At 37.4% G+C, this 18647-nt stretch overlaps 4 protein-coding genes across 7 annotated transcripts; 1 reads left to right on the top strand and 3 right to left on the bottom strand.

Moving 5' to 3' along the window:
- Positions 1-922: 922 nt before the first annotated feature.
- On the bottom strand, positions 923-2575 carry LOC137727093 (stem-specific protein TSJT1-like). The gene is made up of 4 exons (XM_068466027.2): positions 2270-2575; positions 1878-2118; positions 1645-1765; positions 923-1317 (listed from the first exon to the last, which is right to left on the bottom strand). Exons 1-4 carry the CDS (start codon positions 2479-2481, stop codon positions 1124-1126), a joined length of 768 nt encoding a protein of 255 aa, XP_068322128.2. The 5' UTR covers positions 2482-2575; the 3' UTR covers positions 923-1123.
- A 1687-nt stretch (positions 2576-4262) lies between these two features.
- On the bottom strand, positions 4263-10109 carry LOC137725333 (splicing factor U2af large subunit B). Of its 4 annotated transcripts, none has more exons than XM_068463979.2 (18): positions 9933-10109; positions 9374-9561; positions 9082-9183; positions 8761-8828; positions 8137-8195; positions 8000-8041; positions 7822-7881; positions 7432-7492; positions 7173-7300; positions 6647-6762; positions 6421-6519; positions 6260-6335; positions 5996-6084; positions 5836-5902; positions 5663-5761; positions 5421-5502; positions 4828-4895; positions 4263-4720 (listed from the first exon to the last, which is right to left on the bottom strand). In XM_068463979.2, exons 1-18 carry the CDS (start codon positions 10092-10094, stop codon positions 4583-4585), a joined length of 1704 nt encoding a protein of 567 aa, XP_068320080.2. In that variant the 5' UTR covers positions 10095-10109; the 3' UTR covers positions 4263-4582. The 4 variants fall into 4 exon arrangements, with proteins under 4 accessions (XP_068320080.2, XP_088549863.1, XP_068320079.2 ...); XM_088693737.1 differs by having other exon boundaries at positions 7822-7905; XM_068463978.2 differs by having other exon boundaries at positions 8137-8207.
- Positions 10110-13698: 3589 nt separating this feature from the next.
- Positions 13699-15360, top strand: LOC137725811 (CBS domain-containing protein CBSX5-like). Its single transcript, XM_068464606.2, has 2 exons — positions 13699-14158; positions 14239-15360. Exons 1-2 carry the CDS (start codon positions 13797-13799, stop codon positions 15110-15112), a joined length of 1236 nt encoding a protein of 411 aa, XP_068320707.2. The 5' UTR covers positions 13699-13796; the 3' UTR covers positions 15113-15360.
- A 108-nt stretch (positions 15361-15468) lies between these two features.
- Positions 15469-18212, bottom strand: LOC137725810 (uncharacterized). Its single transcript, XM_068464605.2, has 3 exons — positions 16218-18212; positions 15978-16068; positions 15469-15874 (listed from the first exon to the last, which is right to left on the bottom strand). Exons 1-3 carry the CDS (start codon positions 18093-18095, stop codon positions 15678-15680), a joined length of 2166 nt encoding a protein of 721 aa, XP_068320706.2. The 5' UTR covers positions 18096-18212; the 3' UTR covers positions 15469-15677.
- Positions 18213-18647: the final 435 nt, after the last annotated feature.

The following is an 18647-nucleotide window of genomic DNA, read 5'->3' on the forward strand; positions in this document are numbered from 1 at the left end:
GGTTCAACCCTCAAGAAAGATGATTTAAGTACGACTGGGCAAGAATCGGTAGCGTGGTACCGATCTTCCTATTCCTATTTCTTTAATTTATTTGAGTAAACACTATTAAATTAAAATATGTTTAACTTTAGGTTTAAAAACGTTGATTACAAGTGTTTAAATATGAATAATAATGAATTTTGCATGGAAAAATATATTTTAAAGAACATAAATATGATAGTTTGTTGTTATGGTAAGAGAAATAAAAGAAAAATTAACAACAAAAAAAAAGCTAAAAAAGAAAAAAAAATTGAAAAGGGAGATCGGTACGATGATAGCGGCTAGTATGAAGTAAAGTCGCTAACTTGATAGCGACCATTTCTGTTGACAATCAATAGTGAAGTACTGATCGTATCATTTTCTATTTTTTTTTTTCATTGATTTTTTTTTTCTTCCTATCTTATTTTATTTAGATTCAAATACCATTAGATTCATATTTATATCTTTGTTTTTGAGTGTTTTCACATGGATTATAAGTAAATTTTCACCGAAAATATATTTTGTAGAACATGAAGATAATAGTTTGGTGTTATGGAAAGGAAAAAAAAAAAAATTTAACAAAAACAAAAAATCATAAAATTGATGGTTTAGGCCAGAAGTAGCCCAAGCTCAACAAGCTCAGGCATTAGCCGCAGCCCATACTCATGCCTTCGGGAATGCCCAAGGCGCAGCATAATCAGTTGATGCCCATGAGATTTCTGGTTTAGGAGTGTGTGAAGAGTAATGGGTCATAAAATAACACCATAAGTTTTGGCTCGCTACAGAGTAGTAGAGATTTTTTTTTTTTTTTTTTTTTTTTTAAGAAGAGGTTACTATGTTAAAAATGACGGCCTTAGTGTGAATTTTATCAGGATTTATTCAATATTTTCTAAAACAATATTCATTTTCTGGTTAAAATGTCACTAGTTGTAAACTTGGGAGATACAACTCCACAGAGTTCTTCATTCACAGTACATAGGTGTTCATTTAAAAAGGAAAAGAAATTACATAGGAATATATACATGAATTGAACAAACTAAATAAAAATAAAAGTTCCAAGTAATTATTCTTAGCCGTTAAACGTAAATAAGTTTCACTCCTTGATCTAGGCTGGTTGGCCCCATGCTGCCCAATTAGCTTCACTACCAACACGTGGCATGTTGGGAATCCTTGATTGGACGTCAACCTTGAAGGTGGCCCCACACATAACACCCTCACTATCAACTCTAGGCATTGCCTTCATCTTCTTGGTTGGATGCTCAAAGCTCATCAATCCTTGCTCACTGTGGAACATGCACCCTGCAACCAAAATTGCACCCATCAAAAAATGAGAAGCTAAATAATAATGTTAATTTCAATTTTATTATAAGGTTCACAATGGGTCGTGTTTGAGGAGAAATTTATCAATGCGTCAAGAATGTAGTCCGGCACACCAAATATCATAATACAAGTGGTTGAAATTTTTTTTTTCAATTATCCAACCACTTGATTATAGCACTTGGTGTATAGGACCATATTCCTCGGCACACTGAAAAATCTCTCGTGTTCGAGTTCAACCATTTTTGTATTTGTGCAAGTTTTGAGCCATGTAACTTGTCGTGTTAATGTTGATAGTGTTTTACATACCAGTTGGAAATGGGGCAAAAGATTTAGCACAGCTTTGTTTCATGACCCCCAAGTTGTCAGAAATCACCACCGAACCATCTGCTGCAATGCCCCAGAACATGCTAACCCCTTCATTAGCACCCTGCACAAAAACAAACCACAACCAGAAATGCTAAGAACACACGAACCTTAAGCACAAATTTGATAAGGACACCCAGCCTCTGCTATCTGCATTTGATTCATTTGGCACTTACCAATGCAGCAAAGACGGTTCCAGCCTTGGTGTCATAAATCACAAAGCCAAAGCTTCCATCAAGATCCTTGAGGACCTGATCAGCTGGGTAAGGGCCGCGGTCGCGAAGAGTCCGATAGGCCTCCACCACAAACATGGCCTCATTGGTGCCCTTCGACAGCCCGTACTGCTTGATCAGGCTGCAGAGGTTGTTCAGGCCCCCAAGGAAAATGCAGTGTATGTTGTCCAAAGAACAGAACACCCTGCAACGAATTAATCAATTAATTAATTAAAAACAAAACAAGGAGTTAGATTCGTGTTTACCCCAAATGTCGTATACAGAAATTCTACGTTCATGACGTTCGTTCGTTCGTTCGTTCTTAATGTCTGTAGGTATATGCATGCAAGCATTACCGTTTTTGAGATGAGTAGGGGTTGGTTGGAGGAACATAAGCAAGCAAAGCTGTGTTTCCAAAACAGACTGAAAAGGCATTGTTTGGATCATGGAAGGACATGAAGTCTTTGGCAATTTCTTGAGGCTTCATGGCGGGATTGACGGAGGCAGCGGTGGGGCTGTGGAGCTCCTGCGGTGGCTGCACTACTTCCTTATTGAATATTGCCAGCATTTTCAATAACAGTTTTTGGATCTCAAATTTCTCAAACACAAAGGAGGGTACTAAGAAGTTGACACTGGCAAAGGGAGGTGATGGAGATTAATGCATTTCGTTAGGGAATATATATACACTAAATATTCTGAGGGAGAGAGAAAGTAGGAAAAGTATGCGTGGCAATATTATCCAAAACTCTCTCTCTTCTATTGGTTAGGGAGATTAGATTCATAAATCTATTTTTATGTATCTTGACTCCGTACTTTCTAAGCACTCTTTTTTCGTTACAAACAAATTATAATTTAACACTTATGTAATATATGTTTTTTAGTTTACATTAGTATTCGTGTCCGTTTGTACATTATAGTTAGAGATGATTAATTTCTTTATAGTAATAAACAACATGACAATATCCTTTTTATTTACTAAAGTTAGTAACAAATTTGGATCATCCTCGAACTTTAGTGTTCGATGTCTAAGTAGGCCAATGGAATGAGTTAATGAGGACTGTTAGATTCAATTTGAATAGTCCGGATTATCTGATCATTGGGCTCGAGACAATGAGATCTAGAGTAGATTTATGTCCGATTGTAACATAGTAATATTTTGCTATACCAAAAAGAAAAGCATGAATTTCGAGTAACAATAATGTTTCAGTACATCATTCATATCCTTTAGATCATAAACCAACTAAAAATTTGCATAAAAAAACGGTGCAATGGTTAGATCTCGTTTGTTTAGTTTAATCCATCTGCCAACAAATTTCAGAGACTAAATTTATGTAATGTAACAGCTAAAGTACAATGGTAATGCTCGCCGCCAATTCGGGCTGTTATTACCAAAATCTGTTATCCTAGTCAGTCGGATTAGAAAATGGAGATAAAACTGAATGGGTATTTTGGAAACAGTCAAAACGTGTTGAGTTGTACGAACGCTCTTATCCAAAACTAAAGATCAAGTCTAAACAAGGTAGAGGAGGAGGAAAATGTGTGTTGTGAGTGACAATGATCTGAGTCATCCAATCAAGCCTTTTATTTCATTACTCTTTTGACTGTTCCCCACGCCCCCGACACATACACGTGGCTGATAATCAACAGCCTAAATAAGGAGAAATTTTTTATTATGCTCAAAATACAGATGAGACATAAAGTATTATTATACAAGTAGATGAAAATTTTATTTTCTAACTTGTTAATTTTTTAACACAAGTATCTCACCATTTGTATAGTGACACATAATGTACCACCCATGTTCCAGACATAAAAAATCTCTCCCAATGAAGCTGAAATTACGAAAATATACCATTTGAAAGCGGTTATAGAACTTATTAAGTCAACTAGACTTCGTAAACAAATGTTTGTTGTGTTTATCGTTTTCGCGTCATACCATTTATTTTAGTGGATCGTGTTATGTCAAACCTGCTATCTTAACGAATTGCATCATGTCAATTTTAGAATTCTTAATAGGTGATCCGATAACGACCCGACTCATTAAGAGTTGTGTCATTCTAATATCCGGACCTTGCAACCATAACATGTCCATATCATACCCGTTATCTTAACGGATTGTTAACAGATGATCTGATAACGACACAATTCATTTACATATTTTTTCTTGATAATGACTCGACTCATTAACAAGTTGATATGAAACCTGAATTTTCATGTCGTTTCGTGTCAGATTAACAAGTCTTGCAAGAATTTGCCAATTCTACAAGTTAATATATTTATTGAATTTTTTTGGCAGGAATGAACAGATAAATCAAATAAAAAGAATAATAAGGGGGAGCCAGAATGGAGTTTACGGTGAGGGAAATCAACATGAAAAATAAGTTTCTGATGCTTTTGTACAAACATCGAAAATAAATGAGTTGCTCGGCAAATCACAAGACCACCATTAATCTTAGTTTGTACACCATCATATTGATACAAACCAACCTAAACTGCCCGAAAGCCAGGCCACACATCAAAACACCTAGAGAACAAAGGCGCCGAAAGGCACTCATTGATTTTCGGTTCCTTGAGCAACCATTACCCACATCTGAAAGTTCGCCTTGAAACGTACAGCTAATTTACACCACAAGAAAAAGATAAAAACCCAGGCCGGGGGCTTAGTACTCTTACGCACTATAGTCCCTGTTGTAGTATTTCTCTTCTGGATAGTAAACGGCATGCACTATGTTACCTCCGAATTTTCTCCCACCAAGTACATTCTTTGCGTTGGCGCAACCCCCAGTGTCAGTATATTCCAAGAATACCTGAAAACGTTGTATAATTATGGAGAGAAGGGAGCTACATGTTCAATCCCCGAGAAAAAAGAACACCATTAAGAGCATAGTAAATAGATGCAGCACAGTAGTTTTACCTTTCCAACGCCTGGAATCTGTTCTCCATTTTGATCCGCACGAGGAATAACAACATTCACCAGAGTTCCTAATCATTCAAAACAAGAGAAACTCCTCAGTTCCAATCATAACCATAGCAAATGCCAAGCAACGGAAATCTCTTTAAGAGTCTCCACTTGTTTTGCGGCACTGTATAACATGATTGTTTCCCCTATGCAACAAAAGCAAGAGAAAGAGGTGGTCCGGTTCTACAGTACATATCCCAACTTTAATTACAGAAGCCAAAATTTTAAATATTTTATTTTGGAAGTCTTAAGAAATTACATCGGGTAGATGTTCAGTACTTCATTCTTTCCTAGTAAGTAGTTTAACAGTCAAGGTTTAGCCAACAAAATAAGCTAAGTAATAAAACAAATTCATTCTCAGAAAATTTTTATTGAGCGCTTTTAGAGGTCCAGGCACCCAATTTTAATTATCCCTAAAATATTCACTTGAAAAAAAAAAAAAAAAAACAAAAAAATCAAACGTCTCTGCTCAGCAAAATACAAACATCCACGCACACAACAAAAGTTTTAATAAAAATGAACAGGCAGACAGGTTAGGAAGAAAATACCAAATTTGCTGCATTCATCCCTCATGTCTTCTAGTATTTCGACATACTCTTCATCATCACCTAGTTGATCAGCGGTAATCGCCTTCATCATGAGAAAACACATGAATCAGCCAGTTGGAACAATCAAATATTAACTCATAATAAACAATCCTAAATTTTTTTTTAAACGGAGGGTGCCAAAACAAACTATACAAACAAAATGCATGAATTCTATATAACTTTATTTTCAAATGGGATACTACCTCAGTCAAGCATAGGACTTTAGTGGGAGTTTCACCACTAGCCATTGTTGCCATTCCAGCTCCTAGAAGATTGAAGTCACCAACCTGCAAGGCCATTTTCTACAACGAAAGACATAACTAAACAATGCATTTCCTAAAACATAAATGGGGAACCAAGGATATGTATTCCATACCTGCATGGCTATATGCTGTTGTGCCTGTACCAAGATATTTTCTTGCTCTGTTTTAGACTGCCCGTTGCTGTAAAATCATTGCAAAAAGGTTTCAAATTATCTAATTGGCTTGAAAGGATAAAAAGACCAGGCTTGCCCTTTAGTTTGAAAGAATACCAACCTGGCAGTAGCACGCCGGACAGTCAAAGTTTTATCACCCATTTTTAAGCCATTGAGAGCACCGCAAGCAATGTCTGTCACAGTTGGATCCTGAAGTTCTAGAACATTAGTTGACCAGATTTCCAGGAGTGACCTCCAAGAATCATAAAACAGTATATATGTATTAAAAGAGAGAATACTGCCTTAAAATCAATCACTAAGTAGAAAACAAACAATTGAAAATGTGACAACAATCAAAATCAAAAGCCGGGATTTGAGTATGTACCTGATAAACACAGAATCCATATCCTTTAGAGTTTCCTGTGTCTTTATCCTTTACGAGGTCAAAACCACGGAGAGGTCTGCAGTGATCAATATGTTAGAATTTGCAAATACAATTTATCATAAATGAGGAACGTCAAGATTGCTGGAAATTTAAGCCCATACCCAAAGGACTGTAGCAATTCTCTAATCTGAGCTTCAGTGAAGTAGTAAGGTAGTCCACCCACAAAGATACGGTCAGGTCCCTCGGCTCCACCAACAGCACTGCCAAACAAATACAAAATTAATACAACGTAAGACTTTTACAACTCAACACCAAATTTTTTAAAAGTAATTCTAAAGAGTATGAAACTAAAGTAGTCTTCAAATTAAATAACCGAAGTCAACCTACCCTTGTGTGAGACCAACGGCAGCTAAGTTAAGGTGAGGACTTGGTTGGCTAGGACCAAGTGCTGCAGCTAAAGTAGGATTGTAGTCTGTTGGCCTTCGTACCCTCACAGCAACCCCCTGATAAATCAAAAGGAGCATGTCAACGAAGAAATATTTCCTTCATACCCCACAGAGCACACAGAAAGAAAGAATAAAACATTATCCAAAGATTCTGAAACCTAAGCCCCATCATAACCAACAAGTACAAATCTCAATTTCTTTTTACATATTTAAGATAAGTCTCTATAAAATTGTATGGTTCCTTACCCAATAGAGTTAACCAACTTAATGAATTTGATAATACTGAAAATAGAAAAGGCTTTAATCCGATAGACATGATAACATTTAAGTTCTACACCAGTTATGCTTCTTATTTTACCCTCACATTCTTCTTTAACAGTACTTTACCAGTGACGCCCTCCCCTATGACAATTATAAACAGATCAAACAAAAAACAAAACTGTAATGATAAATTGAAATTGACATGCCTCAAATATAATTCCATCCAATGCCATTGCATTACTTGCTTCTTCAACCGTTCTCATCTCCACAAATGCAAACTTCTTCTCATGATTAATATAGACATTTACTACCGCATCACCTGCAAGTTCAGATACTGGAAAACACACTGCTCTCAGATAAAACCCATGAGATAATATAAATGCACTGCTGGTCTAGATCCTGAATCATGTAATATATTAAGGTGCATGCTGAACTTAGTTAAAGTGAGACTATGATTACACATACCTGCACCAACAGAATTTCCTCCAATGGCAGCCATGACTTGGCTAAAGAATGTGGCAATTGTCTGACAAAAAGATCAATTCCATCAAAGTCTTTCAAGGAATACAGGAAAAATACTTTGAACAAGAAAGAGGCAAACAAGAATTTCAAAAAATGTAAAACATTTAATCAAAATTTTGGCTTATTTGTAACCCAGTGCAGTTGGCCCTGTAACAACCTACAAAAAAACTGCCTTATGAGCTTCCTTATGTACATAGTAAATCCCCAGACTCTAGAGTGATGACACAAAAGGCATCAAACTTTAGCCTAGATTCCCTGTCCATCTCAAGTATAGACTCAAAACATTTGCTGTTACTTGGGAAAGAATCCAAAACGAAAAACCAGAAATATAACCTGCTCATTAGCCAAGGGAGGAAGCCCACCAACATATACCCGACGTGCATGCCTTGTAGCCTGCAAAAGAGAGAGATATATATCCTGCTCATCGGCCAATGAAAACGCCGTTCATGTATTTATGAGAAAAATAAACTATGTAAATTTAAATATATGAACACAAATATAATAATTTTACCTGCTGAGTCATGGCTTGGGCTGGCATCAAAGGAAGAGTCATCTGTAACATACAAAAGAACATGAAGTTATTCACAAAGAACACAAACGAAAAATTGAAATTGAGATTTCATAGAAGCTTATACTGGTGAAACGTACATGCGATGCCCCAAAAGGTAATGAATTTTGTACTACTCCTGGCATCATTTGCGGAATACCTGACAGTTGTCCTGCATTATTATTATTGACAGAAGTGGAGCAAGCAATAACAGAAGGATATGTAGTATATCTTTCCGGAAACAAATGTCGCAACTACACTGGTAATGTAATCCATCTGAAAGCCCAGAAGTATCCTTTACATTACATATAAAGCTAATATTTCATACCTAAGATATACCATGAAATAATAAAGTAAGAAACAAATTCCATCAATGGGGATGGTAGGGAAATATCTGTAAGTCTACCAAATGGCAACTGTATCAGTCGAAGGAGAAGAATGTCCAGCTAATCGTTCCATTGGTTCTCCCTTGAACATCAATTGACGTAGTCATGCCAACTCAACGTCGCCTTCTTACCCAAACCATAAAAGCAAACACATACAAACAACAACACAACAACAACCAAACAACACAACAATGGCTCTCAGTTTCCGCAATAAACCAATAAGAAAGATAACTTCTAACATGCTCAAATAAATAACAGGAGATCAGGAAGCTAAACTCAAATGAAAAGTGTTACACATACTTTGACAAGAATTTGGTGATCGGGTAGTTAGATCCAAACCTGAAACGGGAGCATTAGGCAGCACTGACCCAGCAGGTGGTGCCATGTCAAAGCCACTTGTACGCTTGCTGCAGACAAAGATTTCAGCAAGATTACAATGGAACAATGCAGCTTTCAAGACAAATACTAACAGCATCTATACTATGTTTTAACCACCTAAAGCTTTTGAAATAGAAAATAATGTCCGAAGAACATTACTAAACACCAAATGCATAACCTAAGTGAGCAAGAGAGATATATTTCTCATCAACTAAAAATACAGTCAGATGTCATGATCAAGAACAATATGAAAGTGAACGTTTATGTAGAAGTTCCCCTTACCTCTTTGAACGAGAACGGGAAGGAGATCTGTCACTTGAGGGAGAACGAGAACGTGATCTATGTCTATGCCTCCTTTCTCTATCTTGATCATAATCACGATGCCTACAAGACAAACATACAATGCAAGCAAACGAAAAGTCAAAATTTTGTTTTTCCACTTACTAAGTCCACAATGCAATTGAAGTTATGAGAACAGCTTGGATACTTTATTTCATTAAAACGCAGTGCGGGAAGACTCAAGCCACAGTATGTATCAGTAATTTATAGAACAAATAAGAAGCACATGCTTAACCTGTCAAAATCTTCATTTCGACTGCGGCGATAGCCATTGTACGAGTTCCTCCCTCTGTCAAATCTTCCACTTCTATCCTTAAACTCCCGTGTATACCGGCCACCATCTTTTTCTCTATCTTGACCTCGGTCTCGGTCTCGCTCTCGATCTCTCCACGAGCTCTCACGTTCTGATCCACGAGAATTGTGCTGAGGCAATCAAAACATCACTCAGCCATTCGAAAATCGTCACATAAACATACATAACAGAAAACCGTTATCCGAAAAAACGTACGCATCATTGTTTCAGGTAATTCATAATAAAATCAAGTAATTCATTTAAAATTCATCGTTTCCTCTAGGGATTCACACTCAAATACGCCCAATTACTTCCTAATTTCATGCCCTAATTGATTTAACAAACAGAAACATCATACTCTGGAAAACAAAAATTACAAAAAAAAATTAATCCGATTCGACAAATTAACCAATCGAATATGAACAAATTGACAAATCAAACGAGAAAGCATAGCTTCAGAAGTTGGATTAACGAATTAACAGAACGGAATTCAGAAAAGAACCTTGCTGCCGCCTTCGTAATCTGACATTGTAGCAGTCCGATTTTCAAATGAGAAGAACCCTAAATGTGGAAATTCGCTGAAACCAGAAGCTCGCGATTTGCAGGCCCTTTTGATCTGGTGTATGTGAGCACCATCACGTGTAACTAGGCGCCGTCTCGGCATTGGACGCGATTGCTATTAGGCCCGTTTGGACGGCGCCAATTCAGTAACTTTGAACTAGGCCCACATGTAACAAACCGTGTTTATTCAGATAAAGCCCGCTACATTAAACGGGCCTAACACGGCCCATGAACTCCCACCCGGTGCCAGATTAACAAAAATGCCCTTTCGGCAAGTCTCAAGTCAGTTTATTAGGAAATAGCAATTGCTGGTTGGGAGTACGATCGTCGAAACAAAGAGACTTGCATCTTGACTATACTTATTTTAAAATATGAAATTTTAACGAAAAGCTTATGATATTGTTCACTTTAACAAAAGACACATTTTTACACTAAAAATCAATTATGATATTATTCACTTTACTATTTATATTATCCTTATAATTAAAGTTCAAAATGAACCGTACCGAGAACTTTTCATTAAAATTTTCAATAAAATAACAAGAATAATCAACTAATTCTCCAACAAGCATAAAGTAAGAAAAAAGGCAAGAGAGAAGAACAATTAGTCATAAACACCAAGGAAACGACGAAAAACGTCGGGAAACATGCCACTGCTCTCTAAACAGCAGTTGGAGGAGATAGCGGTCGGGAGTGGAGCAAAAGGGCAAGTGAGATTTCTTTTAGTTGCATGTTTACTTTATCCATTAGAATAATTGTGACAGCCACCACCAAATTAAGGTGATGAGTAAATTTGCATTCCAAATAATTCAATTCTTAATTTTATAGGGATCGAACTCTAAGATTGGAATAGTGAGTCAGATTTCAAATTTTTAATTACAAATTACAGCATGTTTGGAGGTTACTTAAGGAACAACAAAAGTAATTAGTAAACAATTTTAATAAAAACGCAGAGAAAAATGTTAAGAAGAATCTCAAAAGTGAGACTCTTCATAGATTCTATGCTACCTCATATTTTTGACACAATGTATTATAACGTATACATGAAAATTAATGTTAAATTATACGATAATAGAAAATCTATAGAGATTTCACTTTGCATTACACAAACTCGAGATTTTGACTTTTCGTCTATCCAACATCTTCTCAATTTAATTGCTAAATACAGACATATAATAAAAAAAACAATAATAATAATAATAATAAAACAAATTAACAAACAAACCAAGCAAGATTGGAGGATTGGAGGATCGGAGAATAGGGTCCGGAGAAGGTCCTGGTAGTCCCGCTTGACTTGTTACTTGATCTGACGGCGCAGAGGATGTCGTACAAACCACAAAACGTGAGCGCTGACGCACCCACCGCATTATCGACCAAAATAAGAGGCACCCACCGCATCAAACATCATTTGCGTTGGCTGAGATTAGCGGATCTAAATTAAAGCCCGAAAGATGGCCCACGAAAATCATGGTTTGTTTTTGGATCTTTGTGGGGTAGGTGAGGCACAATGGGCCCCACTACTACATACAGCCAGCCCCTTTCGTTTGATGCTCTTCTTGTTTGGAAAATAAGTAAATATTAAACTAGAGGGATGCTTTAATTATGAATCCGACAATCATGTTGATGATCTATATAGCACCAAGGAAGGACAAAGACATCGTTCTAAAAATGTTTTTAAAATTACTGAAAGTATTTTTAGTGAAAATCTTACGGAATCAATTTATAGTAAAAATGTAAGTAATTTTATGAAAGTACTTAAAGTGCTTATTGGAAAAAACACGTAACTGGTGTTTTTTTTCCAATAATGTGCTTATTGCATAAAACACTTCAAATGTTTTTTGAACTCAAAAACGTTTCAGTTTCAGTTATTTTAAAATCACTTTCAAACAAACATTAAATGGTAAAGATACGAACGTGTACAAGTTATAAACTCGAACATTTAAAATGTATTATGTAACCAAACATACATGATGAGCTTTCTTCATCAACAAACAAAAATAAAAAATGGATAAAAATGATAGTGAGCACTAAAAAAGTAGTAATTTTGTGCGATGTTAATCTCTCATTAAATTATGGAGATGATTAGTTCAAACTCGAGAAAAAGAATTTTATTGTGACGAGAACATGAGTGGTGCATTACGTGTTTTTATGTAAGTGGTGGAAAATTTTATTTTTTAAGTTATTAACTTTTTAATATACATATTTTACTATTTGTATAATAACATGTAATATATTATTTCGTATATCGATCACACTAAAAAATATCTCTAAACTCGAGCAAACGTCTGTAATGGAGTACACTCTCTCTAATCAGTGTCTTGTCTTTACTTTACATCTGAAAACGAGTGTGAGTTATTTTGCACCTTTTTTTTTTTCCATTTGTAAATTACAAATTTTGTACATGATCACCGACGTCGACTCGAATAGACCATAATTATATACAATTCTCCTGATATCAATTTCGGTAACAGTGGGGAGCTTCGTATTAATCCTTAAGCAACAAATAATATCAATGCAAACGTCTAATCAGTATACTCTCGCCAATCATAACACAAAAGCACAATATTTTTTTATTGAGTATCTCACGTAACGTTACATGTCATTCATTATAATTTCCATTAAGAAATGGCTGAAAATATTAGAACATGGACCTTGCAAAGATTCTATAAATGCGGTTAAACATGTAGAATTTGTAGCCATAAAATTTGGAGTGGCTTGCCACATCAATAGAGAATATGCTTGCTTAGATATTCTTCAGTAATACCACATTACAGTGTAATGATGAAATCTAAATATATTAGAAACTATTATTAGATGAATTTTAATTATTTATAATAGAGATATTTATCGATTTTTTTTCCAAACATGTACATAGCTGCCAATTTTCTCTTGAAATTTAATTTTAGTTAATTACTACATAAATTTTTATAATAATCAATTTCCCTTGAACTTTAACTTTAGCTATTTACATCATGAATTTTTATAAACAGCCAATTTTCTCTGGCTTTAGATTTAAAAAATTTCATCCATCAAATTTGCTTTCATACAGTTATCATGTTGTTCGCGTGAGGAAGATCAAAGATGGATGGATTGGATGAAAACTTTTAAAATCTAACGCCATGGTGGAAATTTACTATTTATAGAAATCCATGTGATAATCAACTAACATTGAAGTTCAAGGAGAAATTACCTAATTATAAAAGTTTAAAAAAATAATCAACTAAAATTAAAATTCAAAGAGCATATAAATCCGGAGAACAAATTGACACATATTTTTTATAATATTACCTTGCTCTTGACACCTTCCTCACGCGTACAAATCCGCACCTTTGCTCTAGACACTTTTTTTATTTTTCTTTTTCTTTTTTGCGTACATTAATATTTTTACATTAAAGAGAGAGAGTTTGGCTAAATCATATAATGGGCAACCTAATTTAGCATCGAATTCGTCATTTACTGGATTCAAACTTAAGACCTTTAATTTCAGAATGAAGAAGAATACCATCGGACCGTGGTAACGAGTGACACTTTTTTTCTTTATTTTATTAATTTTTTGTAAGCTAAATATTCAGTGGCTGATCGCAAAAAAAAAAAAAAAAAAAAAAAAAAAAAAAAACAGCAAATTCCGTACAAAATATTATCCGCGCGAGTCCGCGTCCGTGTCCTCCGCAACAGCCGCCTTTAAATAGCCCGCCAAGTTCCAACCTCACACATTCACAAACCTCAAGCCCAATTGTTCTCAATTTGCTCAGGTTTGATCGGTTGATTGGTTTTCGGTTTTTTATTTTCAGTTTTCGATTCGTGCATGGCATCGCGTCTGCTTTCGCAAGAAGCGTCCGATCTCTGCCTCGGAAAGCCTCCGCTAAAGTCCGTGTCGATCTCCGCCACGGTCGGGGAGGCATTGTCGGCTCTAAGGCGGCTCGGCGAGAGCAGCCTCAGCGTGTGGAGCTGCGACCACTCCTCAGAAAAAAGCAACGTTATCGTCATCGGCAGTTCCGACTCCACGGAGAACTGCCGATGCGTAGGAAAGGTTTGCATGGGGGACGTTATATGCTTCTTGGGGAAAGAAGAAAACTTGTCGTCTCCGGCGAGAGCGCTCGAGGCTCCGCTGGAGGTTTTGATTCCGAAAGGATCTGGCCTTGTTAGGCATTTGGAACCACACGCCAGGTTTATAGTTTTTCATATAGATGAATTGCTCGTACTCTTTTTTATTCCTTGCTCATTTGATTCTTTTTGTAATTTTTCAGCTTGGTGGAGGCCATTGATCTCGTTTTAGAAGGTGCACAAAACCTTGTGATTCCGATTCAAGGCCGCTGGACCACAGCCGCAAGAAAAATCCTCCCCAACCGCTCCCTCAACACCCTCCACAACAACCGTGAATACTGCTGGCTCACACAAGAAGACATCATCCGCCATCTCCTCAACTACATAGGGCTCTTCAGCCCCACCTCAAACACCCCCATCAACTCCCTCCATGCCATCGACACCGTAAACATCCTAGCCGTTCATTACGACGACCCTGCCTCGGCCTCATTGCCCCTCATCTCTCAATCCCTCGCCCAGCAAACTTCGGTTGCCATTCTTGACGAGGACGGCAGGGTGATCGGGGAGATCTCCCAATACACCCTCAACACCTGCCAAGAGTCCGTGGCAGCTGCCATTGCCACGCTTTCCGCAGGTGACCTGATGGCGTACATTGATTGCGGTGGTCCGCCAGATGAGCTGGTGCAGTTGGTGAAAGAGAGATTGGAGGAGAAGAAATACGGGGCGTTCTTGGAGCTAATGGAAGAAGAGTCAACAATGTCAATGTCGTCGTCTTCTTCTATCTGTTCAACGTCTTCGGATGAAGAGTTCGGGTGGGGAAGGAGGTCCGGGGGAGGGTATTCGGCACGATTAGTTAGGAGGTGGGAGGCAATTGTGTGCTATCCGTGGAGCTCCTTGGTGGCGGTGATGGTTCAGGCGCTTTCGCACCGCGTGAGTTACGTGTGGGTTGTAGAAGAGGATGCGACTTTGTCCGGCATAGTAACCTTTGCAAGCATGTTCAAAGTTTTTCGGGAACGTTTGAGGTCTATGGGAATAACGGAAGATGAAGTCACACAGTTTAGTTTAGCTAGTCTTTGAAGCTAGTCCAGTTCAAGATAACCTACATAGAAAACAAGGCCTATAGGAACATGAGATCTTGATAAGTCACACAACGGATTTATCATAATAATTTAGTATCCAACTTACTACTTACGAGAGTCAAATCTAAAACATTTCATGGTAGGCCAAAAATCCAAGTGTGATGCAATTAATCACACTCCCGAAGTTGTGGTTGTAGTAATTCTTCCAATGTTGTTACCGAGGCGTTGATGGTTTTCTTCACGTGACCCAGATGTTGATCCGACCACCTGATAGTCAATTATAAATTTACCATGCTCCAAACTATTTTACATAAAAAAAGTAACATCCTCACAATCAACCTATTACATACATAATTTAGTAAATTTAGCGTTCGGCCGCCAATTATTATTCATCTCCAATGTCAACTTTTTTTTCATTTTCTCTTGTCATCACTTTTATTTCCTTTTTTTATATGTATACAAATATATCTAAGAAGCACCATCTGCACGGAGAGCCTACAAAGAAAAAATTTGGAACAAAAAAATGAAGAAACCGATGCGACAACGCATTGTTTCAGGTTTAGTTAAGAGTAAAGTCGCCTGCTGCCAAGCTCCAACATGCACGATGATAAGGCTTCTCTTACTTGGACATTGTTCGAATCCATATCGAGTGCATCTTCATACAGCCTCTTTGCCTGCTCTAGTAACTTCACCTTCTCTTTACCATTACTGGGACGTAGTCGGGATCTTTGCTGTAGTGCCACACCCCATCGAAATAGAGCTGTAATTTTGCAAGTTTTCAAAATTCAAAATAGAATCAAATATCTTATACACTTTCTTCCAGAAAATTATGAGGATGAGGAGGGGGGAGACCAGAAACATACCATCCGGGGCATAAACATTTCCCTTTGACATCATTGCATCGAACTTATCAATTGCAGCCAAGAACAGTTCGTCGGCATCAAAAGCTGCTTCCTGAAATCCACAGAAGAAAGGGTTTAAAGTGTAATTCAACTGACCATAACGTGGCTTACACAACTGAGCAATGTTAAGAGTTCCTCAATCTTCAATGATAAGCAAAATTTGAAGGAAAAAAAATGCTCAAAGTTTTGTTAAGTTCTTACCGGTCCAATATCTGCAATCAACTGTGCACGCAAGGTAAGAGCAAGACCCCAATTGTATAGTGCTCTCACATCATTCCCGTCAATTGATAACGCCATTCTATACCTTCTGCCTGCTTCCACAAGAAGTTCCTCGCACTCTTCACAAACATTAATGAGGACCGATGCAATGTCATCTTTACGTGTGACTTTATCCTGCATTCTAATCCATTTCTCAACCGATAAGGGGTCACTTCTTGAAAGGTGCATTCTCAACTCGCGACTAATCCTTAATTTTAATTCTCCATGAAGAAGGCAAGTGTTGCCTAACTGGCCCACAGCCAATAAACTCATGGGCTTCATAGCTATGGCTTTGGACAGTAATTTGGCTGACCTGTATAATACGATCTCTGCACGCTCTTCATTGTGTCTGACCCTTATAAATTCCTTGGCTTGTTTTAGAAGATCATTAGCTTCTGTAACATACCTGTCAAATAATATATCATCCAAAACCAACGAAGATGAAAGGGAAGGTAGTTCATTCTCATGTCCAGGCAAGTGATCACCAAACTGGGAATCGTCATTGCGATTTACTTTCTCTTCTCTACTATGAAACTCATAAGTTCCATTCAGATTTTTTCCCCTGATATTAGAAGGCCTGTAAACCCCATTAGATTTATCGTCCATCTGTTTTGTTCTGACACCGAAATCTACAGAATCAAGTAGACTTTCAGGGGATTCCCATGTTTCAGCGTGATTACTAGCATCCATCTTCATAGACACGTGACCATTGCTTTGCAACCCATTATTCTGATAATTAAACACTTTTCTAGCTGTAGATCTGTTAGGACCCCCGTCCGCCTCCTCTGAACTCATCTTATTATTTTCCAAAGCAACTTTGGTTCTTCCATGTCCAGCCTCATCAAAACCAGACTTACTATACACTTCTTGAGAATGAACAGAACCGAGAACCACTCCTTTAACAGGAGGCATTGAACCGTTCCCTCGAGATTGATCATCCATCACTTTCTCCGTAGTCTCTCGCTTAACATTGTTTTTCACTCTACCAGACTTCGAATCAGCCAATTTGTCGTTAAATAAACCTCCGATGTACTGGAACAACTCGTATCCAATCTCAGCAGGCTCTTTCTTTCTTTTACTCGCCTTTTTGCTCTCAGCTAACTCAACACTGAACTTCCCCAAGTTCTCAACAGACCCATCAGCAACATTCCTAGCATTCAACACCGACGAACCAATACTTTCAATGACCTTTACATATCTTTCCAAATCAGTAACTGTAATTTCTCTACAATCAATAGCTTTTTGTATATCATACTTCAAATTACCAACTTTAACATGGAATTCGTCGAAAATTTCCACCAATTTCCTCAATTTATCAGATTTAGCAATTAAATTTTCTTCCTTTCCCCTTCTCTGATCTCCAATTAACCTCACTTCACCAACGCCTCCACGAACAAATCCAAACGAAAACCCAATTGCGAAAACTAAAATCGACGCTGGAAACACAACAATAGAAGAAACCCTAACTCTAGAAATGGCGAAAGCACACACAAGGCCTAACAAAAACACGAAAACATGTTTCTTATCGTCGATTCCTATAGAATTCAGAAACTGACGAAACTGATCGGACTCACCAGAGGGACCCGAGCCGCCGGCTAATCTGAAGTCGTCCCACCCGCCGTAACTCGCCGATTCAGAAGCACACTTAGCTCCGACGGAAGAGAATCTAAAGGTTCCGGGATTGCAAGACCATTTTCTGCGAGAAAATTGAAGAAAGTTCTGGCTTCCCTTAAAAAGTGACGGAAAATGGAAGATGAAAGCCGATGGCGAAGATTGGGGATTCGAACAATTGATAGTGAATTGAGAAATTAGGGTTTTCATTGGGAATCGTGAGGAGGAGGAGGGACTGTACGGACGGCCGTGCTGCTGTACCGCACGGCAACAATTAAGCTTCTTCAGTTCTCGCAGTCCTCAGCTGAGTGCACAGTAATTCGATGCACTTGAACTATATGGGCATTTTTGTAATTTACGGATAGTGGTGGGCACTTTTGTCATTTCACCAATCTTAGAACGCTTCACCTAATTTCTTGTCCATTTGCAAATTTCATTTGCTTGCGTTGTTTTATTTATACTTCACGTTTTGTTAATTATTTGTAAAAATTATTACAAACAAATAACTTTAACTTGTATTTGTATAAAAATCTGCTTATGCCATATGTAATATTATAATTTCGACTTTAAGCATTCAACACAAAACTAATTGACATGGTATTGGAAAGACTCGAGATTATTCAAGCTTTTTCATTGCAAAACTTTCATATTGAATGTTAATGCTCTCTTCATGCCACGTTACATGACACATCTCTCATTTTATTAATGATGTATGAGCATGTGTGATTATTGAGACAAACATGTTAACGGTCTCATCGATCC

Source organism: Pyrus communis, chromosome 5 (genome assembly GCF_041283825.1).
Source record: "Pyrus communis isolate YQ-2024b chromosome 5, ASM4128382v1, whole genome shotgun sequence".
Taxonomy (NCBI): Eukaryota; Viridiplantae; Streptophyta; class Magnoliopsida; order Rosales; family Rosaceae; genus Pyrus; species Pyrus communis.

Bases quoted from the DNA above. Each gene is read 5' to 3' on its own strand.
- LOC137727093 (XM_068466027.2), bottom strand. From the start codon at position 2,481: ATGCTGGCAATATTCAATAAGGAAGTAGTGCAGCCACCGCAGGAGCTC. The intron at 2,119-2,269 runs GTAATGCTTGCA...AATTCGTTGCAG, and splicing joins CCCTACTCATCTCAAAAACG to GGTGTTCTGTTCTTTGGACA. The intron at 1,318-1,644 runs GTATGTAAAACA...TTTTGGTTGCAG, and splicing joins TTTTGCCCCATTTCCAACTG to GGTGCATGTTCCACAGTGAG.
- LOC137725333 (XM_088693736.1), bottom strand. From the start codon at position 10,094: ATGCCGAGACGGCGCCTAGTTACACGTGATGGTGCTCACATACACCAG. The intron at 9,562-9,932 runs GTTCTTTTCTGA...TGATTGCCTCAG, and splicing joins ATTACGAAGGCGGCAGCAAG to CACAATTCTCGTGGATCAGA. The intron at 6,763-7,172 runs GCATGTCAATTT...TTGATTTATCAG, and splicing joins TGGATGGAATTATATTTGAG to GGGGTTGCTGTGAGGGTACG.
- LOC137725811 (XM_068464606.2), top strand. From the start codon at position 13,797: ATGGCATCGCGTCTGCTTTCGCAAGAAGCGTCCGATCTCTGCCTCGGA. The intron at 14,159-14,238 runs GTTTATAGTTTT...GTAATTTTTCAG, and splicing joins CATTTGGAACCACACGCCAG to CTTGGTGGAGGCCATTGATC.
- LOC137725810 (XM_068464605.2), bottom strand. From the start codon at position 18,095: ATGAAAACCCTAATTTCTCAATTCACTATCAATTGTTCGAATCCCCAA. The intron at 16,069-16,217 runs GTAAGAACTTAA...TGTGGATTTCAG, and splicing joins TGATTGCAGATATTGGACCG to GAAGCAGCTTTTGATGCCGA. The intron at 15,875-15,977 runs GTATGTTTCTGG...GCAAAATTACAG, and splicing joins AAATGTTTATGCCCCGGATG to CTCTATTTCGATGGGGTGTG.